At 36.3% G+C, this 24,661-nt stretch overlaps 1 protein-coding gene across 7 annotated transcripts in view; it reads right to left on the bottom strand.

The window, feature by feature from the left end:
* Positions 1 to 361: 361 nt before the first annotated feature.
* Positions 362 to 24,661, bottom strand: part of OSBPL3 (oxysterol binding protein like 3) — a 116,276-nt gene continuing 91,976 nt past the window's right edge. For 6 of the 7 annotated variants that reach the window (XM_081344854.1, XM_081344858.1, XM_081344856.1 and 3 more), the window contains 9 exons: positions 23,462 to 23,712; positions 22,592 to 22,729; positions 19,571 to 19,634; positions 18,616 to 18,694; positions 17,754 to 17,898; positions 17,535 to 17,679; positions 9,787 to 9,913; positions 9,319 to 9,441; positions 362 to 8,361 (listed from right to left, as the gene is read on the bottom strand). In XM_081344854.1, coding sequence (XP_081200980.1) covers positions 8,265 to 8,361; positions 9,319 to 9,441; positions 9,787 to 9,913; positions 17,535 to 17,679; positions 17,754 to 17,898; positions 18,616 to 18,694; positions 19,571 to 19,634; positions 22,592 to 22,729; positions 23,462 to 23,712 — 1,169 coding nt within the window. In that variant the 3' untranslated portion in view covers positions 362 to 8,264. The remainder of the gene's footprint in view (positions 8,362 to 9,318; positions 9,442 to 9,786; positions 9,914 to 17,534; positions 17,680 to 17,753; positions 17,899 to 18,615; positions 18,695 to 19,570; positions 19,635 to 22,591; positions 22,730 to 23,461; positions 23,713 to 24,661) is intronic. The other variant, XM_081344857.1, reaches the window with a different exon arrangement.

Here is a 24,661-nt window from a genome sequence, read left to right as displayed (position 1 = left end):
AGTTTTATGGTGCTATCGCCTTATCAATATGCACAAGATAACTCTATTTCAGTTTTCACTTGGGACTGTGTTCCAACTTTATTATGCTTACCAGTAAGCTTACAAAGCTCTGCACATTCCTACACTATATGAAATCTGTCAATGTTCAAATCGTAACATGGTATTTCTTTCATTTGTTTTATTCCAATTTGTAGAGTGGGCAAATGTTATACAAACTTTAAAGTATTTTTTTGTTGGCAACACAATGATATGTGCGCATTGTATCAGGCCTCCAACTGTCATTTACTCTTGAAAGCGTACTTCCAAGAATGGTTTTAAACAAAATCAAATGCAACAGAATACTTGAGATGTTAAACATTTATTAATAATCAACATGGTTACAGAGATAAAATCTATTGTCAATCAAGATTTCTTTGATTGTATAAGAAAACCTGAAAGACAATTGCAACTTAAAAAAATTACATGGTGCAGCAATTAATAAGAGATTATTTTTAATTGCAAGATAATCCATCAGCAGAGTTGTTAATATCTTTCCAATATAAAATCAAAATAGCATGAGATTAATTTGAACAATTAATATTGGAATAGAATGGATCCAGCATGCATGAATATATAAGAATTAAAGAGGTACAGGCTTTTTATAATATTTCACACTAACAACAAGACTGACACATCTAAAAACAGAAATCGACATAAGTATTAATGTAATTATATATCAGAAGAACAATAGATTTATTGCTCTTTGAAAACTTTGAATGAAAATAATTTTTAAGAAACTAATATTGTGGTTTACTGAAAAATGCAAAGTTAATTTACATTCTTTCTCCTTGATTTAGTCTTAAAATGGATTAGATTTTATAACCCATATCTTCTTCACACATGCCTAGCTGCTCTTTTGAAACTTATAGATGTCAAAAAAAATTCCAAGTACAAGAATGCCATTACAATTGTTTTTTCCTGAAGGTAAGACCTATCCCAAAAATAGACCCTTGCTTGATTTTTTGGGGTGGGCCTAATATAAGCCCTACCTCAAAAATAAGGCCTAGTTTTGGGGTAAGGCACACACCTAAAATCAAGCAGGGCTGGGAGGTGGAGTTTACCATTGCAGCCAGGCCTCTCATGGATCAATACTTGCCTCACTGGCCCACTTCTGCAACCAAAGAAGTAGCTTCATTCCGCAGCTGAGAATGGAGCTCTGGCCTGCATTTTGCAGTCAAGAGGCCTTCCGGAAAGGCCTCTGACTGTGAAATGCAGGCCGGAGCACCATTCTCTGCTGCAGAATGAAGCTGCTCCTTTGGCCGCAGGTGTGGGCTGGCTGAAAAGAACTGTCGGTGCCGCCGCTCCAAGGTGAATGGAAAAGACAACCTCCTAAAGACCTGATGCCTCTTTTGGAGGCAAAAAAAAAAAGACTGGGTCTTATTTTTGGGGAAACACCATATATTACCCAGGTTGGAACACCTCATTTTGTTTACTTATACTATATTAAGTTAACTTTCTACAATATTAAATATTTAGGTAAATAAAATGTAAGGGCCTTTTACATATTCAATTTATTAAAATTCCATCAATTCCACATATGAATATTTTTATTTTGTATGCAAAACACAGATTGTTCGGAATACCCTTATGTGCAGTTTGAGAGATCCTATCAAGATTAATTCAAAATTACACTGTTGATTTAGTGAAACCAATAGAATTTAGTTATGACTAACCTGATTTCCAGATTAGAGTGAGACTTGTTCAACTGAATAAAATCAAGATACAGCCCAATGAGTTTGATGAGTGTTAGAATTATTCAATCCAAATAATTCCATTTTAAAAGAAATACAATATTCTCACTGCAGTCAAAAGGGAATTTAAAGTGAAAACCATTTTAAATAATTAATTTTAAATCATTCTATCCATAAAATAATGCAAGTGCTCAGATTCGAAAATTGTACCACCTTAGTATACTTAGAAAACATTATTGATTTTATAGTGGAGCACTACTGTTAACTTTGAAAGGAAACATCTTTGTTGCTACTTATGCATTCCAAAGCACATTTAGTTCAAAATATATTCTACTTCATTGAGGTTTATTTTCAGAAAGCAAATTCCTTAATCTGAAATAGCCTTGAAACAACTTAGCAAGATTGATAAAATTTTGGAAAAAGGAATTGCACACCTGCATGCGTAGAACAAAAAATAGTAAAATGAAACAAGTATCTGCCAATACTGTATGTTATTATGTATTATTTGCAGGACTGGTCTTGAAGTTAAGATTCAAAGTTGTGTTTTGTTACATAAGTTTGGGGGACTGCAATTGTTTGAGAAAAACTGCACCTTGTCACATCACACTTGTGCAAGCTTCAAATCATTCCTAAGGAATTGTATATTTAGTCTGCTTTTGCTCCACCTTTTTTTTAATAAATGTTTTCAGAAATGGAATTAATGCTGGCTAAACAATGAACAGGAAGATAGGTAGCATGCAGTCATCCTCTGTAATGAAAAAGCAAAGTTTAGGATAGAGAATGCATAAGAAACTGCATTTACTGTCAATGTGAATGTACAGTTGGAGGAAATGCTATTTTCCAATGACTGCAAAGGAACTCATTTTTTTCTCTGCTTGTTGCATGCAAGCACCAGGTTGTTGGTAGTGACATAAGAGTCAGGAGTGGGTACCCTCAGCAGCAAATATAGGAATGTCCCTGTGTGTTCTAGATTTCAAAAAGTATTGGCTAAAAGGACACGCATAAAAAGGAATGACATATTTAGATCTGGACATGCTATTTGGCATGATCTGAGTATAGGATCAAGCCTGCGTTACCACCATGCAGTCTTATTTTGTTTTGCAAAGTTGTGCTGTTTTGTGTATTTAATCCAGCCTCTGTTTCAACAATTATTTAATAGCATTTAGATAATGTCTGGAACAGTTATTAAAAGTGGGAATAACCACTACAAACAAATCACAACGGGCAACAGCATCAAATGTAGGAATCATTGGTACATGAGTGCGTATAAAGTACATCTAATAAATGCTACAATAGCTAAAATATTGGAAATTGATGAATTAATGGAACATTGAACTATTTCTAAATTTCAAGTGAATTACTTTTTCAAATTTGCAGTTTTGTAAATTTAAATATGTCAATTAGTTGCCTCCAAGTATAGATAATTTTATTCTCCCAAATGAGCCTGAGTGCTGCTTGCAGATTCCTGGCCTAATTAAGAAAGTCTAGAAATGCCTTTTAATATTTTCTTTTTCATGGTGATCCCAGTAATATGAAATGCTCTGCCATTAATGTCTTTGAATTTTCAATTATTGTACCAAAATGCATATTATATCTCAAATGTCCAAGATTTCTGAACTAATTTTAAAACTAATCTTTACTTTTTAAAATTTGTATTGCTAATATGGATATTATATGGAGATATATTTTCATGCATTTAATTTTAGATAAACTGTTGCATATTCAAAAACAAAGCAGCTGCTTATAATTGCAACATGGACAGGCAACCTATGTCCCTGATCCACATGTGCATGTGTGTGTGTGTGGGGGGGTGGTGGTTTAGAAGCTATGTATATTGTATTGCACCACAATGTTTTAAATATTCATCTTGCAAAACCTGAAGAACTAATAGGGTATTGTGGTGATAATATATTTTTAACCATTATTTATATTAGTTAGGTTCTTCTTGCTAATATAAATAGTATTACTTTAAAAGATCACCAATGCGAATGAACCTTATAGGTAAGTCCTTCACTTATGTCTGTTCATTTAAAGATGGTTCCAAAGTATGACAACTTTGGAAAAAACTATGACCTATATTCACACTTATGACTATCATATCTCCTCTGAGGTCAGATGATTGCTGTTTAGACCATGGGCCGGCAACCCGTGGCTCTGGAGCCGCATGTGGCTCTTTTAGCCTTCTGTGGCTCCCAGTCCTCCTCCGCCATTTGCAGAGAGAGAGGCACTTGCGCTTCCCTTCTCTCTCTCCAATCTTGTGCTCACCTGGCCAGCTGGCCTCACGCTGTTCTCTGACAAGCTGACAAGTTTATTTGGCGGGCTCCCTGCCCTTGCTGCATCTCCGCAGGAAGTAGCAGAAAGCAGCAGCTCTCTCTCTCCCTCTCTCTCACACACACACTTTTACTTACTTACTGGGGGAAGAGGACTGGCAGACCAAGGGCAGAAGAGAGCCAGCCCAATAAGAATGTGTGTCAGCTTGTCAGAGAACAGCGTGAGGTCAGCTGAGCAGAAGATTGGAGAGAGGGAGAGGGGAGAGAGAGGGAAAGGGAGAGAGAGAAAATATGAATATATGTTGTCCTTACTGGACTTTTGTAAAGAACATTTAATGAAATATTTTGATTTTTTTTTAAATTAAGAGATGAGGTATGGGGATAATTATGCTGTATTTAAAGATGGTAGATAAGCTACTAAAATTGTTTTCGCCTGTTGGGATGAAGGAGAAAGGTTTTTCCCCCCCTTTCTCCGGCATAAAAATTTGTTTTCTTTGTAGCAGTTCATTGATTTCATAAATGCAACACACCATAGTTTTTTTTTATACATAGCATAAAGGTAAAAAAGGATATAGGCAGTGTTATCTTCATTTTTGATGTCAAAAAGGCTTTGTGGCTCCCAATGTTTTCTTTTCTGTGAGAAACAGGTCCAAATGGCTCTTTGAGTGTTTAAGGTTGCTGACCCGGGTTAGGCACTTGGCAGCCAGCTTACATTTATAACAAGTTATAACAGTCATGTAATTCTGATTTAAATTTTTTGCTGATTTCTGGCAAAAATCTATTTGGGAAGCTTGATGGTTTTTAACAACCAAGTGATTCTTTAATGACTACCGCGAAAATTGTGGTAGAATTGGATCTCATCTAATACTTTCCATTGGAAGTAGAATGTGTGCAATCGGAGTTCTGTATCTCTATGATAAAGCTAAATTGTTGTCATGGGTGATTTACTGGAGAAATGCATATCAGAGGAAACCAGAATTTCTGACAATTAAGAGTTTATTGTAAATAAGCTGCTTGATTGGTTCTGCTTGGCTTCTGTAGCCAGTGGATATATTCAAATAAAATGCCCTAAAGTGCCCTTCATATTTTGTTTATCATATGACATCATTGAAAATTTGTCTTCTCATAAATTGAGTTTGGAAATCAAGAGGAAAGCATTGCTTCTGACTCTAGCTATAGCATAAATTTCCCCATTCTGTTAATAAAAAAATTAAGTAAATAGTGGAATTTGTAGCTGAATACAGAAATTATGTAAATTAAAGAAAATATGTTATAAATGTATGAATTAAGCTTGTCCAAATACAGGAGAAAGTTTTTTCAAAACTTTAAAAAACATAAATAATTCATAATTAATATATTTTAGAAGTACTAATCCCAAAGAATGCGGCAGGGAAATTTAATCATTTTTTAAAAAGCATCATGATCATATGAAATACACAACTGAAAGTCAAAATATTGTTAAAACACTTTGAGTTAATGTAAAAAGATGAATGTATGTAGGCAGGCAGAGTATGTGTAGGTGTAGGCAGAACATTCCTAGCTTAGTTTCTTGAACAGATATTTAAGAGAATCTTAATGGGTCCAAATACTTTATTGATTGGAAGGAGAAAGGGAGATGCTTGTTCTAAAAGTCTAAAATCCAGTCTAAAATGATTGTGTACTAGCAATGCCAAGGTTCCAAATTTCTAATATTACAGCAGGTGTAACACTGCACTCCTCCCATAGTTCTTGTGTCAGCCATTTTTAGAATCTAAAATACTGTAAATGTGTTGCAAATGTGGAGAAAGAGAAGTAAATCCTGTGCCATTTCATGATGAAAATGATTTGGTGAAATTGTTGTAATGCTGTATCATATAGTGACTTTGCTAAATTGTAGGACTCATGGAATTTTGAGAATAAGCTGGTTTTCAGATCCTGATCTACAGGAAGTCTTCGTCTTAGGGCTAGAATTGAGCCAAAATTTCTGTTGCTAAGCAAGACACTGGTTAAGTGGATTTTGCCTCATTTTACAACCTTTCTTGCTACAGTTGTTAAGTGAATCACTGCAGTTGTTAAGTTAGTAACTACTGCAGCATCCCCATGGTCACATAACCAAAATTCAAATGCTTAGCAACTGGCTCATACTAATGATGGTTGCAGTATCCTGGGGTCATGTGATTACCTTTTGTGACCTGACAAGCAAAGTCAATGGAAAAGCTAGATTCATTTGAAATCAGTGGATTTGTCTTCCAGATTTATAAATTGCAACTAATATTTTGCTAATGAAAGTATTCAACATTGCATGCCAACATTATTCCTTGGTTTGCAGGCTACAAAATATTGAAGCTTATATAAAAAGTCAGGATCCAGACAGCGATTTTTAACATAACATATATACTATAATAAAATTTAATAAACAAAAGATTGTCAATTTTATTCTAAAATGCTGATTTTTGTTTATTACTGATACTTATTTCTAAGTCTGCTAATGAACATATAGCAATATAAACCAAGATACTGGAAAACATGTAACCATGTAATCACCCAATGCTAGATTTAAAGGAAGGTTATATATTTTCAAATGTTTATCTAAGGCAGATGGTCATTTAAAAAAAAACAAAAAACAAAAATAAGATATTAAACAAACTGTTTAGAAGAGGTAGAAAATACCAAAATATTGTTTTAGTAAAACATTTGTTTTTTAACATGATTGCTTTGCAAATTGTTAAAATGAAGGCTTTTTATATTGTCTTAATTACTTTTTAAAGAGGAAAGTCTACAGAGTGAAACTAAAATGTTCTGTCAGTATTTAGCTCAGTATTTGGTCATTGTTATCCATGTTCTAGATTAGATAGGAGCATCATTTGAAAGATCAGTTATATATTTCATGTCCTGAGCCTCTGGAAAGTCACAGGAATATACCTAATAGTATAATGAGGCCATTAAGGAATGAGATTGAATGGTATTTTTTCTATGTTTGTGGAGTTTTAAGACTGTTTCAGAAGGGAGTGTGTGTCTATAGAAAGTACTGATGAATCAACTCAAGCAGCCATGCCTTTTTCCAGACTTATATGGCTCTTTCGATATGAAGTAAAATGGCTGTGCATCCTTGCACATTTGAAGGCAGCTTGAAGCAACTTTTCAAACAGCCACATAAGCCGAGAAGAAAAAAAGACATGATTACTCTAAAAAGATGCTTCATATGCTTTTTAAAGTATTTCTTTCAAAGGAGTTGCATCGGCTTCCAATACAGCATTATTCATATATAAAGGTAAAGGTTCCCCCGCACATGCGTACTAGTCGTTTCCAACTCTAGGGGCCGGTGCTCATCTCCGTTTCAAAGCTGAAAAGCCAGCGCTTGTCCGAGGATGTCTCCGTGGTCATGTGGCTGGTATGACTAGACGCCAAAGGCGCATGGAACGCTGTTACCTTCCCACCGTAGTGGTCCCTATTTTTCTACTTGCATTTTTACGTGCTTTCAAACTGCTAGGTTGGCAGAAGCTGGGACGAGTAACAGGCGCCCACTCTGTTACGCGGCACTTGGGATTCAACCCGCCAAACTGCCGACTATCTGATCGACAAGCTCAGTGTTCTAACCCACTGAGCCACCGTGTCCCTTATTCATATACACCCTATGATAAAAATTTGGTACACAATTTTCTTGGAATCTCTTCTATTAAAGTCTACCTAAACTTCAATTCTTCAACAGTTTTCAGTATATTTCGCCAAGTCATAAGAGAACTTCCCAAAGTTCTTTATCCTTTTTATAAGGCAACATGTTTACCAATACTTTTATTATTTCTTTGAATATTTTTTTAAATTAGATAAAATGTTAAGGTACCAAAACTGTTGAAAAATAGTCCAGTGTTTAAATTCAAACAAGAGACATAATAAATAAACAACAGCTTTGGTACCGCCCTGCTGAGGGATCAGTGTCAGCTATTTACTTGTGTTTGTGCAGCTAAATGCTGCTGACTCATAATATTTGTCACGTAACTTTATAAGGCATTAAATCTTACTTGCATCATCCCTTGAAAAAATAGTGTTAATCTCTCTTTTGTCTCCATTTAAAAATAATATTCAATCATCAATTTATATATAAAGAAAATAATTTTTGTAAATTTGAAAAAATATTAATGTTGTAATAGAAGAGAAACAGAATGAAGTAAATATATATGCACGCCAAAGTCTTAAGTATTAGTCTATAAGATCAAAATTATATGCAGCATTTTCTTCCTTATAAACTGAAAAGGATTGTTAAAGGTCCTCTTCTCTTGATTGTTTTTCACCACAACACGGGATTATCCAGCATGGAAAATCCAGGGTTTTTTCTAAGTTCCAGGTAAGTTCCATTGCTTACCCAAGAGTCATCTGCAGATTTCCTGTAAAACAGCAAAGAAAGCAATTTTGTTCTGTTGCTAACACTTGTGCTTTTTTTCTCTTGTCTACTAGACAGAGGTAATGGGAGTGTCTAAATGTTGCTGAACCTCCCTCAAAGCATCCCCAACGCTGTGGGATATTAGCAGTTGCAGTTCAGCAATATCTGGTGGGTCACATGTTTTTAATACCTGAACTACTGGAAAGGAGATACCGAAATTTCCATCATTTTTGTTGCACTTCATTCAACTTTAACCTCTTAGAACTGTCACATAATGGAAAAGACTTATTTCCAATATTCTACTCATGAATTTCTTCCATTTACTCCTTACAGGTAGTTCTTGACTTATAACAATTCATTTAGTGATGGCCTGAAGTTACAATGGCACTGAAATAAGTGACTTAAGATTGTTTTTCACATGAATGTTGCAGCATCACCATGGTCACATGATCAAAATTCAGATGCTTGGCAAATGACTCATATTTATGGTTGCAATGTCTCAGAGTCACGTGATCACCTTTTGCAACCTTCTGATAGCAAAGTCAATGGGGAAACCAGATTCACTTAACTGTGGCAAGAAAGGTCATAAAATGGGTAAAAAATCACTTAATTATGTCGCTTAGCAACAGAAATTTGGGCTCAGTTTTGGTTGTAAGTTAAGAACTATCTATGTTTCTGACATTTCTGTTTGAAAAGTTGTCATTTTATTATGAGATAAACAATATTTATTTATTTATTTATTTTATTACATTTATATACCGCCCTTTCCCGAAGGACTCAGGGCGGTTTACAGGGTAATTGTAAATTGTAATTTGTTTTATTTGATTTCTATATTCTGTTCTAACCAGAAAACATCAATAAAGAAGCCCTCACCGTGTAGCAGAATTACCTGAGAAATTTTTATTGATCTGTTAGTTAATAAAAAAATCCAACGTCACTAACCTGTCATGTTATAAATTACCTGAAAAATCTAGGATGATGTTCTATATTGCTTTCTTCCAGAACTTTCCTCCGTGCTCTCTGCAGCTCCTCAATTCTTTGTTTTTGTATTTCTGCACCTTCAATATTTCCTTCTTCTAAGAACCTGTTATAAAGCAATATTAGATGAGCAAAACAATATTGATACATGCTAGGGTTGTGTAATTCTTATTGTCTTGCTTTGGATTGTGTATACCTTGGGCACAAATGGCTATGTGTGAGAAAATTCAGTGGAATGATTCTAGAAGTGCGAAATTAAATTAAAGCAACAACAACTGCTAAGTTTTTTTGGGAGGAAGGTAATTATCAGTGCTTTTTCCACCATTTTTGTTTTTGCCCCCAAAACAACCAATAGAATGAACTCTCTTTTCTTTGATGGAGCAAAAAGTCTTGACTATAATAACATCTTCCTGCATTTTGTTTTTATAGTATTTTTTGTTAAAAAAATTACCTTTGATCTGGCCTAAATCGGGTATCAGTAGGTGGTAACTGTGGTCTACTGATAGAGTCCAATTCATTTAATTCTAATGCAAACTGTGTGAAACCATACCATTGTTCATAGTCTTTAGGCATTGGATCTGCAAATGAAAAATATAAATTCTTAGCTAAAAATTATACCTTTTCTCCATGACTATTAAAATATTGTAGCCTTATATATTTTTTGTAAAAAAAAAACATATATAACAAATGCCAAAGGTTTTATATTTGTGTTGGTACCTCAGCTTTCAAACTCTAAAACATTATGCCTGAAACTATTTGCAATAATTGTAAAATTGTCTTACTCCCAGCAACAGTTAAAACAGCAACAGAACTTTTATGTGCATTTTTATGCTTTTGATGTACTCTTTTTCATATTTAAGATTTCCTGCATTGTTGTGTAAGGCTTAATGAAGAACTATATCAGACATGTCAAACTCGTGACGTCACGTGATGTCACGCAACATATCGGAGCTTTTTCCCCATTGCCAGCAATGGGGTGGGCGTGATTTCCTGGGGTCGGCAGTTTGACACCCCTGATCTATATAAATTGAAAAAATATACACTGATATTTGTTTTAATGGCTTAATACAATTGTAGTGTGTACTTATGTACTAATTATTTCTTTTCTTTTGACACTTGTAGACATAAAACATTTGTGCAAATTGAATGTTATGTAGGTCAGCAATAATTTTGAGCATGCACAAAATGGAGTCTTGTGTGAGTATCTGGCTGCCATGTATACACATGAAAAAACTTGCAGGAATTGTCAAATACAGTCAAACAATAAGTGACAACATATAATCCAAGACCATCTGTACAGTTGAACATCTGAATCTACTAAGTATACTGTACACTGGCTGGATTCATACAAGATTGAGAAAAACACCCTATTTCCTATGGTTATGTTTTATATTTGGGTATGGCTAATATTAGTATAAGGGACGCGGTGGCTCAGTGGATTAGGACACTGAGCTTGTCGATCAGAAGGTCGGCAGTTTGGCGGGTCGAATCCCGAGTGCCGCGTAACAGAGTGAGCGCCTGTTACTCGTCCCAGCTTCTGCCCACCTAGCAGTTCGAAAGCACGTAAAAATGCAAGTAGAAAAATAGGGACCGCTACGGTGGGAAGGTAACAGCGTTCCGTGCGCCTTTGGCGTCTAGTCATGCCGGCCACATGACCAGGGAGACGTCCTCGGACAAGCGCTGGCTCTTCGGCTTTGAAACGGAGATGAGCACCGGCCCCTAGAGTCGGAAACGACTAGCACGCATGTGCGGGGGAACCTTTACCTTTTACCTTAATATTAGTATTCTTTCCCTGATAAAATTAACATTTATAAAATATATTATTCTAAGGAAATGACCCTAGCAGTCCTAACCTTGTTCCATTTAAACAGGTTTTTTTTACAGATTAGTAAAATTTTCAGTAAAACTAACAATGTGCCATATTATAAAGTACTATAGAGATTTGCTAAAATGGAATATTGGAGTAGGAACAATAACAATAGATTATGGAAGAAGAATTCAATTACTGTACCAATAGCAATAGGAACCCTTGGAGCAATACCCAAAGGGTGCCTAGAATGAAATTTTGAACTTATTAGACCTGATTATCCTGACTTTGCAAAAAAAACCAATACCCTACTTGGAACTGCCTATATACTCAGATACTACCTTAATAGCTCTTAGGTCCTTGGTTAGGATTTGAACTGTTACATTTTTACCAGCTCCAGACTGTGAATCGAATTAAAAATTAAGAACAGTGGTAGTAGTAGTAGTATCTTATTATAAACTAATACCTAATAAAGAATACCTAATCAAGAAATAACACTTAGAAAAAAGGTAGATCAAGGAAGCACTGGAAATAAAGAACCAAATAACAGCTGTAGCTGAGAAGATCAGCATATACAAAGGTCGAATTGCATATTATAGGCAGAACCTCCAATTTCAACCCAATCAGAAATGTTTCTACCAATCCATCAATGGGGAGATTGCAAAGAATCAGTTAGTACCTGATAAGAAACAAACAGTGCAGTTTTAGGCAAAGATGGGAGAACCAAAGAAATACAACAAGGACACTGGATAAAGGAGGTAGATAAGAATAAAAAAGATGCTATAATGAAATAACTTGTGATAACAATAGAAATGGTAGAGAAAAGAGCAAGAAAAATTAAGAATTGGTTAGCACCAAGTGAAGATGAACTGCATGGTTTTTGGTTGAAACATCTGACTGGTCTATACCCACTTGTTGTCAAGCAACAAGTTTAACAACATATGCAAGGTGGTGGTTAAGATAATGAAACAGTGGTTAACATCTTGTAAAACTTACCTGACAATAAAAGTTCCAGCAAAAGGGGCAGCACCAGGCAACTACAGGCCAATTACCTGCTTATCAACAACCTTCAAATTAATTACTAACTGGTGTAGTAGCTGATGCAGTCCAACAGCATCTAGTTGAAAATAAGCTCTTCACACCCCAGCAGAAAGAAAACCACCCAAATATCAGAGGAACAAAAAAAATCGACAAGATCATTTTGAAAAACTGCAAGAGAAGGAAGACCAATTTGAATGTAGTGTGGATTGACTTGTTGTTAGCTGCGAAGTCGTGTCCAACCCGTCGCGACCCTATGGACAGCGTTCCTCCAGGCCTTCCTGTCCTCTACCATCTTCTGGAGTCCATTTAAGCTCATGCCTACTGCTTCAGTGACTACATCCAGCCACCTCATTCTCTGTTGTCCCCTTCTTCTATTGCCCTCAATCTTTCCCAGCATTAGGCTCTTCTCCAGTGAGTCCTTTCTTCTCATTAGGTGGCCAAAGTATTTGAGTTTTAGCTTCAGGATCTGGCCTTCTAAAGAGCAGTCAGGGTTGATCTCCTCTAGGATTGACCGGTTTGATCGCCTTGCAGTCCAAGGGACTCGCAGGAGTCTTCTCCAGCACCAAAGTTCAAAGGCCTCAATTCTTTGGCGCTCAGCCTTTCTTATGGTCCAACTTTTATTGCAACTGGGAAGACCATAGCCTTGACTATACACACTTTTGTTGGCAGGGTGATGTCTCTGCTTTTTAGTGTGCTGTCTAGATTTGCCATGGCTTTCCTCCCCAGGAGCAAGCGCCTTTTAATTTCTTGGCTACAGTCCCCATGTGCAGTGATCTTGGAGCCCAGGAAAATAAAATCTGTTACTACCTCCATTTCTTCCCCATCTATTTGCCAGGAATTGAGAGGGCCGGATGCCATGATCTTGGTTTTCTTAATGTTAAGTTTCAACCACACTTTTGCACTCTCCTTCTTCACCCGCAACAAGAGGCTCTTTAGTTCTTCTTCACTTTCTGCCATTAGAGTGGTATCATCTGCATATCTTAGGTTGTTGATATTTCTTCCGGCAATCTTAATTCCAACTTTTGATTCATCTAGCCCTGCCTTTCTCATGATGTGCTCTGCATATAAGTTAAATAGGCAGGGCGACAGTATACAGCCTTGCCGGACTCCTTTCCCAATTTTGAACCAATCAGTGGTTCCGTGTCCAGTTCTCACTGTTGCTTCTTGGTCCAAATATAGGTTTCTCAAGAGACAAATAAGATGGTCTGGTACTCCCATCTCTTTAAGAACTTGCCACAGTTTGTTATAATCCACACAATCAAATGCTTTAGCATAGTCAATGAAGCAGAAGTAGATGTTTTTCTGGAACTCCCTAGCTTTCTCCATGATCCAGCGTATGTTGGCAATTTGATCTCTAGTTCCTCTGCCTCTTCGAAATCCTGCCTGTACTTCTGGTAGTTCTCGATCCACATACTGCTGAAGTCTAGCTTGTAGGATTTTAAGCATAACTTTACTAGCATGAGAAATGAGTGCAATGGTGCGATAGTTTGAACATTCTTTCTTTGGAATTGGAATGTAAACTGATCTTTTCCAGTCCTGTGGACACTGTTGAGTTTTCCAAATTTGCTGACAAACTGAGTGTAGCACTTTTACTGCATCATCTTTTAAGATTTTGAATAGCTCAGCTGGAATACTGTCACCTCCACTAGCTTTGTTGTTGCTCCGCTTTTCTAAGGCCCACTTCACTTCACATTCTAGGATGTCTGGCTCGAGGTCAGTGACCACCTCATTGTGATTATCAGGGACATTAAGCTCATTCTTATATAGTTCCTCTGTGTAATTTTGCCACCTCTTCTGCCTCTGTTAGGTCCCTGCCATTTTGGTCCTTTATCATGCCCATTTTTGGATTAAACGTTCCCTTCATCTCTCCAATTTTCTTGAAAAGATCTCTGGTCCTCCCTATTCTATTGTTTTCTTCTATTTCTTTGCACTGTTCATTTAAGAAGGCATTCTTATCTCTTCTAGCTATTCTCTGGAATTCTGCATTCAATTGGGTGTATCTTTCTTTTTCTCCCTTGCTTTTCGCTTCCCTCCTTTCCTCAGCTATTTGCAAAGTTTCCTCAGACAGCCATTTTGCTTTCTTGCATTTCTTTTTCTTTGGGATGGTTTTGGTTGCTACCTCTTGTACAATGTTGCGAACCTCTTCAGGCACTCAGTCTATCAGATCTAATTCCTTAAATCTATTTGTCACCTCTACTGTATATTCAACAGGGATATGATTTAATTCATACGTGAGTAGCCTAGTGCTTTTCCCTACTTTCTTCAGTTTAAGCCTAAACTTTGCAATGAGAAGCTCATGGTCTGAGCCACAGTCAGCTCCTGGTCTTTTTACTGACTTTATAGAGCTTCTCCATCTTTGGCTGCAGAGCACATAGTCAATCTGATTTCTGTGTTGACCGTCTGGTGATGTCCATGTGTAGAGCCGTCTCTTGGGTTGTTGAAAAAGAGTGTTTGCTATGACCATCGTATTCTCTTGACAGAATTCTATCAGCCTGTGCCCTGCTTCATTTTGCACTCCAAGGCCAAACTTGCCTGTTATTCCGGTTATCTTTTGGCTTCCTACTTTAGCATTCCAATCCCCCATGATGATAAGAACATCATTTTTTGGTGTTAGTTCTATAAGGTGCTGCAGAGCTTCACAGAACTGGTCAATTTCATCCTCTTCAGCACTGGTGGTTGGGGCATAGACTTGGACTACTGTGATATTGAATGGTTTGCCTTGGATTCGAACTGAGATCATTCTGTCATTTTGAGGATTGTATCCCAGTATTGCTTTTCCTACACTTTTATTGACTATGAAGGCTACTCCATTTCTTCTGAGGGATTCTTGCCCGCAGTAGTATACCTGATACACCCATTCCTGTCCATTTTAGTTCGCTGATACCTAAGATGTCGATGTTCAGTCTTGTCATCTCTTGTTTGACCACGTCCAGCTTTCCTTGATTCATGGATCTTACATTCCAGGTTCCTATGGAGAAAAAATCTTTACATCATCGGACTTTCCTTTCACCACCAGACACATCCACAGCTGAGCGTCCTTTCGGTTTTGGCCCAGTTGCTTCATTCTTTCTGGCGCTACTAGTACTAGCCCTCTGCTCTTCCCCAGTAGCATATTGGATGCCTTCCGACCTGAGGGGCTCATCTTCCAGCGTCATATTGTTTTGCCTTTTGGTACTGTCCATAGGGTTTTCATGGCAAAGATACTGGAGTGGTTTGCCATTTCCTTCTCCAGTGGATCACGTTTTGTCAGAACTCTCTGCTATGACCTTTCTGTCTTGGGTGGCCCTGCACAGCACAGCTCATACCTTCATTGAATTACGCAAGCCCCTTCGCCACGACAAGGCAGTAATCCATGAAGGGGGTGGATTGACTATAAAGAGGCATTTGATTCTCTTGCCATATGATGGATAATCAAATGCATAGAAATACCAGGAGTCAGTAAAACATCAGAAGCTTTGTGTACAGATCAATGGCCCAATGGAAGACACGGTTGCAGGTCAATGGTGAGAGACTGGGAGAGATTAATATTGAGAGGAATATTTCAAGGAGATTCACTATCACTACTACTGTTTGTCATTGCAGTGACTTCTCTGTCAACAATGCTGAACAACTCAGGCCATGGCTATCAAATAACAAAAACATCTGCAGATCTCTCACCTCCTTTACATGGATGATCTAAAGCTTTAGGGAAAAACATTTGAAATAAAATTGCTTCTCAATGCTATCCATATATACAGCCAATGGAGTTGCAATATCCATATATATTGCAATGTTTGGACTGGACACATGCTCCATGCTCACCATCAAATGGGGAAAGAAAATTGAAAGAATGAAAATAACATCAAGAGACTGGATGAAGATGATCACAAATACTTGGGCATCCTTCAAGCTGACAGCATCAAGCACATCAAAGTCAAGAAAAAGGTTACAAGTGTACAAGGGAATGAAGAAGATCATAAAGTCCAAACTCGGTGGAAGAAATACCATCAAAGCAATCAACACCTGGGCAGTTCCAGTTATTAGATACACAGCTGGAATAGTGGACTGGACTTAAGCTGAACTACTGACAATGAATCATACCCTTCATCTTTGCAGTGACATTTACAGACTCTACCTATCAAGGAAAATAGGTGGACATGGAATATTGCAAGTACATTAGACAAGGTTGAAGAAGACAAAAAGGGCATTGGAAAGCCAGTATAACAGAAAAGCTTGCTGACTATAGGAGAGACCAAACTGGCCACAAGAAAGACCAAAGGAAAAACAGAATGGAGGCATGGAAAGACAAAGCATTACATGACCAGTGCATTAAAAATAGCAGGGAAAACAGATAAAAACAAGAGCTGGCTATGGCTAAGAGCAGGAAAGATGAAGAAAGAGAGAGGGGCTAATTCTGGCTACACAAGACCAAGCCTTACGAACAAACACATACAAAGCCAAAATTGAAAAGATGGCATCAGATAGCAAATACTGTCTCTGCAAAGAAGCTGAAGAAACAGCAGGCCACCTGATTAACTGTTGCAAGATTGCCCAGGCTGACTACAAGCAATGGCATGACAAAATAGCAACCATAGTGCACTGGAAAATATCATTTGCCTGCAAGCAAGAACTGGTGGGACCATAATAGAGAAAGTAATAGAAAATGAAGAAGCTAAATTGCTTTGGGACTTTAGAATTTAGAATTCAAACAAACAGGCACCTGTCACATAATACCCTAGACTTAACAATTGTCAATAAGACAGACAGAAAGTCTGGCTAGTGGATGTGGCAGTATCTGGAGACAGCAGAACTGAAGAAAAAGAACTGGAAAAGATAACAAAATACAAAGACCTGCAAACAGAAATAGAATGACTGGCAAAAGCAAGCAAAGGTAGTACCAATAATAATAGGTGCTTTGTGTGCAATCCCAAAACAACTCGAGTACCACTTGAACACCACTGGCATTCACAAATTCACCATCAGTCAATTGCAAAAGGTGGTGTTATTCTGATTAGCTTTCACACTGCAACAATACCTGTAACATCATCAAATATCCACATCTGCCTATCCCACATTGGAAAGAACTCATTAGGTCTCTTTTGGGCACCAGGGACCAGTTCGTGGAGAAAGTTTTTTCCACAGACTGGTTTTGTGTACTGCCTGCATCCCACAAATGGGGCTTCACTTGTTTGTGTGGACTGGTTGCTGGTATGTTGCAGCCTGGTACCAGTCCATGAACTGGGGGTTGGGGACCCCTGCATTAGGTAGACAAAAATGCCAAATCCAGCCTGAACACCTGACAGTGGAACAAACTATAATAAATAACAACAATATATCAAACTTAAAAATTGAATGGCTGATCTGTCACTAACTTGCTCTCCAGATGCAGTTTGCTGAAGATGGTGTTCCGCAATAAATATTTTCATGCCATTTTCCAAAAAGCCGATGTACTACTTTTCCATTTTTGTCCAAAACATTGCCTTCAATATCATGAACACTGCGATTCCAATATTTAGTCTAGAGAAAAGTTAGCAAAATCTGTTATCATGTTAAAAGTTCAAAACAAAAAAACGAAAATAAGTCTCAATTACCTTTACAAAAGTAAGTTTGCAGTGACAGCTATCATCATTTAGATTCTTGATTATGATCTCTCCATAATGTTCTATCCATCGTTGTCCATTTAAAATATTATGAATACAAGATGTTACTTTATTCCATTCATAATGATTCTTAAAACTGGAGTAAAATGAAGAATTAGTGCATTGTGAAAGAGAAAAAGATAGCTAATAAAATATTTTTCTAAAATACTCAATAAAATATTGTGATTATCCCATTTTGATCCTTTCAGAGAGACAATCTAAACTGAGATAATGCTTGCTTGACATTTTAAACCATATGGTTCTTTGTAGCATTATGGCTTAGCATATAGTACTGTATGTGAATCCAACCATTGTTTTATAAAATGTGTTTATCACTTAGATAGCATAAATTCATTCAGTCTCAGTTTATTCAATAAATAATAAATAAGCAATGGTTAAGTGAATTATGGCTTTGCACAATATGACTACCCATTCAATATTCCTGAGAAAAATATTGACTTACTAAATACTTACTGAACTAAAAAAACAACTAAATCAAAGTACTTTAAAAATGCTGCTCTTTCACTAATTCTCCATAAAGCAATTATAATAATCCTATGTAATTAAGATTACAGTTTTTTAAATATTAAAATGGAAAAAAGTAACTTAAAATTTAAATGTCACAAAATTAGCTCACATTAACTGTCTGATTAATAGGAAACAACAGAAAAGATTATTTTATTAACATGAGAAAATCTATGTGGAAAATTCAGTCCTTATAATTTATGTTTTATTAGGCCAAAGAAAGTGAACAAATGAGGCTTGAGAACTATTGAGTTGATCCAACTATCATGCTTGCTACTGGAAACCTTACCCTGGCAAAACTACATGTGTTGTGCCAATTGGTACTATTTCAATGGATTTTCCCCAGAATTTATTTTTCCATCTGATATCTGAAATTAAACAAAAATAATCAACAACAAAATTAAACATATCCTTAATATTTGATGGAACTCTGTCTATAGTTAAGCTTTTTTTGATCAGATTATAAGCCCTAAACCAGAAATCTCCAACCTTTTGGGCACCAGGACCAGTTCCATGGAGAGGGTGCGTGGTTTTGTGTGCTGCCTGCATCCCATGGATGGGGCTTTGTTTGTGCAGACCGGTTGCTGGCATGCCGTGGCCTGGTACTGGGCCATGGACCGGGAATTGGGGACCCCTGCCCTAAACTATCATAATATATGGTAACATTCAAGTGCTGTTAAACAAACAAAACCATAATAATGTAACATCCAATTTTTATGTTTTCAGCAGAGTTGAACATAGATATAACCATTATGGAAATATGATCGAATTCATTCTGTTGACAAAGACATTTATTTGTTATATTCTAAGCTGTCTACTATTAAACTGAGTCACAGTATTTTACAGTACAAGTAAAAACCGAAAGAGCAAATCCAATTCAATGTCAATAAAATAAGCAATATCACTAATAAGTTTAAAAAATATAACAATGACAACTAGGGCAAATGTATTTACTTAGCTTCCCTAAAGTAATCTGTCTTCAAATTAACCTTGCTGAATACAGCGGGGGCCCTTGGATAGCCTCTTTGTGGAAGGTGGGGCATGACAGCCAATGTTATTTTCTCAGAAACTTCCATGCTGCTTCTGAAGTTTCCATAGTTATGGAGAAAAACTGCATTCTAGTCTCAACATAAAGTTGGGTTATCCAAATAACTTTATTATAATGCCACCCAAACATCTTCCTCCTTTGATTGTCTAGATTTGTTTTGCATTCCAAATATTGATGGTATAAATTAATGAGTTACCTTGCCAAAATATAAAGTTATCAGATTCAGCATGACATGCAGATATAGCTGGGTGATGACTGACCTAACAGGAAAGGAAGGTAAGGTTACAATTACATTTAAAACCTTACTTTCAGTTCTCATATTTTTTAAATGGCTTGCTTCATTTTTCTTTGAATAAAAGATACCCCACAAGGGGGAGCTATTAAAATAAAAACCAACTATTAATAAAGTAATTTTTAAAACAAATATTTTTAAAACAAATAATGGAAATTAAAGTTAGATGTATTTTCTTCTGAATAAAATAGGTTAAGGATTCAGTGAAATGGTAGAAAAAAGGGCCATGGAAACAAAGAAGATTACAATGAATTTTGATTTGACTTCTAGGAACTTTGAAAAAATCCTTTATATAAAATTATCTATTAGGTGAACTGTGAATTAAAAAGACCTGTATTAAATAAAATCCAAGCTATAGGAAAGTATAAGTGGGGAAAACCAAACAAATGAAAAAATACAGTGAAGATTCATACTCAGATCTTCTAAGATTTGTATAAAACCATGTTATAAAATCTTAGTGCTGAATAACTCATGGACTTTGGACAAAAGGATGTTTTTTGTTAAAAGCAAATAAATATATACATTGTTCTCAAACTTATTTTTACTGACTTTTCCAGCAATAAAATTAGGTCTTATTTTCGGGAGACGTCTTATATTTTTCATTGGTGCAGCAGTAGCACCAACAGCCCTGCCCAGCAGGAGCCCGGATGGCTGCTGGCCTACTTCTTCTGCAGCCGCTTGTGGCAGGAGGCCACGTGGCACATTGCGCCACTGCTGCCATGAGGCAGGTGAGGGAGGGGATGGAGCTGCCCCATACACCCCACACCCGCTTACTTCAGGGCCCCCCCAGCCAAGCCATTCCTTGCTCGGCGACCTTCCCTTTGACTCCCCTCCTGAGCTGGACTACCCCCCCAAAATCAGGGTAAGTCTTATTTTCAGGGAAACATGGTATATATGTGCAAATGTCAATGTGGAAGGTCAGTATCTACAATCCATTGTGCAAAAACTTTAATCAAATGCAACTTTCTGGTGATAGCTTGAACTCTTTTGTAGGACTATAGCTATTGATTATTAAAATATTAAATTTAATTAGAAATATTAGAAATATACACTTATTCCTTATAGCACTTACTATTTTTGTTAATTGTACTCTTAATAGAATTTCAATTTCACTAATTGCTATAACAATCAGAAACTTTAAATTTCAAGTTGGCAAATACTACAAAGATACAGGAAAGATAGCTCCACATAGCTGACAAGGAGTAAGGCTTCATGGATTTCAGAAAGGCATCTTTAATGCTATTCAGAGGCACAAGCACATAATACTGAAAACTACAGTAGTTTGTTCCTAGATAGACTTACAGTAAGCCATTTAAGGTAAAATTTCTCTGAAATATTTCTTTCCCACCTTCCCTACAATGAGGGAAGCTTGCCTCTTGCAGCAAGAAAAACATCAGTTTTACACTTCAAAATGGGATGCATTGTGAAACTTCATTTTCCAAATAGACTGAAATTAAATGTTTTATACAATTCTACAAAATGCCATAAAAAAGCTAAGGCTGACTTGGCAATAAGTTCAAATGGCCTTATTGTTTTCTAAAAGCAGTGCTTTTTTTGTAAAAAAAAAAAAAGGTGTTGGAACTCACACACGTCATATAACCTGCCTTGCCTACCCTACAAGATTCCATCCAAAAAAGGTGCCGGAACTCCATTCTGGGCATTCTATGACAAAAAAAAGCCCTGTCTAAAAGTATATATGAAGGCTGGATAGTGCTTTAGAGCATGAGAAGACTTAAAGGCTGCTCCTATCTTTAAAGCAGCTCTGTCTCTTCCTCATTACTACATTCACATTTCCTACATCTTACCACTTTTTCAGAATCAACTCAAAATATACGTCATTCCAGTACAAATCTTCCTAGGATAGTTCACAATAACAATAAACATCAAACATCTAGAGCTGAATTTTGTTTCTAAAAATAATTACTCAGCAGCTAACATAATCCTGTCATGTTAAAAAAATAGAGCAATTAAACCTTTCTAGATGAAAAAAAAACATACTGATACAAAGCAAGCCTGCTTGAGTACAGAATTCTACTGTACATGGTTTCAAAACCACAAAGGACACTCTCCTGTCAATGTAAGATCGCTTTACATAGTAAGACACCTGGAGGGCATATCCGATATGAAATATTTAATATATAAGCAGGTTGCTATGGGAACAGTATTTCCCGTTAGGAAAAGTATGCTTGTGTAAGGGCTACATACAGAGTGTGTCCTATTAACAACTCTGAAGGTAGTGAAAACCAGAAAAACTATTTTCCCACTATATCTGAAATAGAAAAGGGAGAAAAAAGCAAATCCCCAAATAGCTTTTCTTTTTTGTTTTGCTTCTGGCTCTGAAAAGCAGAAAACTCTTTTGAGAATATAATAAACCAGCACTAGTAACATTTTTAGTTTTTCCAACAACTTTTCTAAAAATTCTCTTTCTTTCTTGCTGTATTCATAAATCTCTTGACCCACAACAATTTCATGAACTGCAGAATCTCTACTGCAGGGGTGTCAAACTTGCAATGTCATGTGACGTATTGCGACTTTTCTCCCATTGCCGGCAATGGGGTGGGCGCTGTTTCGCCATGACACATCCGGCCTATGGGCCGGCAGTTTGACACCCCTGCTGTACTGGGTCAAAAAATGCTATGCTCCATTTTTTTAAGAAAAGCCTTATATAATTATCATTGGGTTGCCAACTGGCAAGACCTTGAAGGCCAAGGGCCAAAATTTGCTCTATCCTACTATGTAATTGCACTGTTATGATCTTTGCAAGGCTGAATTTAAGTTGTAGGAACATGAAGTAAAATAGGAAAATAAAATTGGTAGAAGATGTTCAATATAGGATATCCAAGACAGCCTTGTAACAAGATCATTAGATGTTTTTCCAAACTGGATAGTGATAAAATTGCATTACCTGTTCAAAAATTGAATTACCTGTTCAGAAAAAAAATGGAAACCCTTATCTTCACGGATACATTCATAGGTTTCTCCAAGCACAGGATTGAAAGGCTTGCTTCCAGCTCTGTAGTAGCTAGATGCATAGGCAGAGACTGCAAAAGCAGCCACATACACCTAAGAATACAATTAGTAACATTAATCATTATGGAAAGGGATACAGATTTTTTAATGCTTAGATTTTTAATGAGATTTTGATCTCACTTTGACATCAAGATCCTTACTCCTATAAGCTAATGCTTTCATATTTTCCGTCTTTTGAGGTGCATCTAAAAACTTCTTTTCCTAGCTGAAGGGGCAATAATTACAATCTTTCTAAGTACATTATATTTTGATGGCCATATCTGAAAAACTATAGGTAGTTTTTGCATGAACCAGCTTTCATGGAATTGTGTTTTGCCCAACTGTCCCCATTTTCATTGCTCAGCTATCTCAGTCTTATAAGAAAGGGAAAGGAGAATTAATAGGTCAGTAAATTCAAGTCAGTCAAGATCTATTTTGAATTTGTATTTCTATTTGAAATTGAAATTGAAGCACACGGCTAAGTTTGATTTTAATAGTCAAGTTGAATCTAGTTTATTGAAAAATTCAATAGAAATATGTATATTGGTTTTCCATCACCTTCCTGAAGATGAACAAGTATATTTGAAATAGGAATGTTATGGCACCTTGGTTGTTTGAAATGTTATTTTTCTGTGTATTGCTGTTCTGTATGCTATTGTGAGCTGCCCAAAAGTATGTTATATAAGAGGGGGGGAATAAACAAATAAGTAAAGCTGAAATATAATTTATGATATAATATAAAGTAAGTAAACGATTTTCTCATTTTCTATATACTATATTTCTTACCATCCTTTCAAAGGGATTAGATGTAAATGCTGCCTTATCCAGCAATTCACTATATTCCAGTTCCTCACAAAGCTTCTGCAAAGTATTCAAAGGTTCGTTCAGCCCAACAGGCATGGACACCTTGGAGAGATCTTTTCCTATATTATTCCGTAGAATGTTCCAGAGGCTGATGTTACTTGTATTGGGGCATGGGGCTGGAAGACGTGTCCTCCGCCTTGAACGGCATTCCACAATACCATCTGGGACACAATCTTGAAGACAGATGTCAGGTTTAAGTTTGGTAATTTAATATTTTTTGGAATACACTCTAGTTAACATTCTTTTTACATATATCGGTTCTATATTTCCCCCCCAAACTTTTCAGAATATAAGATACAGTTACATAAAGCTTTGAGAAGAATATTGTGCTGAGACATGGTGATTTGATCAAGGACAACCCAAAATTTAGTAACTGGGCTTCCTGGCTTTCAAAATCAACTACTTCATTCAGAGATAGACTCTGTTTCAGTCAGTCACTTTCATTCTTTTTCAGGTAACTTTCCAAAGAGTTCATTAAATTGGTGAGCAATACCAAAACTATGTTTTTCTAATACATATAAACATTCTCTTACTAATTCACGTAGTTATCTATATATGCAACCATCCCATTCATGAATACCTCTCCTCTCACATTATAACTATTTTTTTTAAAAAAGGACTTATTTATATAAATGGACCTTTTCTATTCCCTCCATATTGACAATCCCAATCCCTCCATCCCTATAACTATGCTTAAATCTATTTGCTAAAATTTGTTAAAATCTGCGTTTTGTATTCTATAAATCTTAAGACATTTCATTTTAATTAGATTTCAGATTCCCGGACTGGAAACACAAAGTATGGGTCATTAATAATAAAGTATATCATCACTTGCGATTCCTATAGAATGAGGATTCTCAAAACTACTAAGTAAAATTTGCTCATTTTAAGGCTTACATTTTCTGATAATTTTGGAGCATTTCCTTAGTTCTACACTTCCTTCATGAAAAAATACACCTCCAGTAGAGGTTATGAGATCTTTGCTAGAAGGAAGAAACTTGGATTGTAGATAGAAAAGTAGAGGGTAGGGGCTACTGCACATAAACTTTAGGATCAGGCCTTTCCTATGCAGTTTTTCTTGACTGTCATTTGAAAGAATAGTCTCAGTAAAATTACTTTTTT

This window comes from Vipera berus, assembly GCF_964194415.1.
Source record: "Vipera berus genome assembly, chromosome: Z".
NCBI classification, from domain to species: Eukaryota; Metazoa; Chordata; class Lepidosauria; order Squamata; family Viperidae; genus Vipera; species Vipera berus.
The sequence above is the reverse complement of the archived record's forward strand: the minus strand, read 5'-3'. Positions and strand labels throughout refer to the sequence as shown.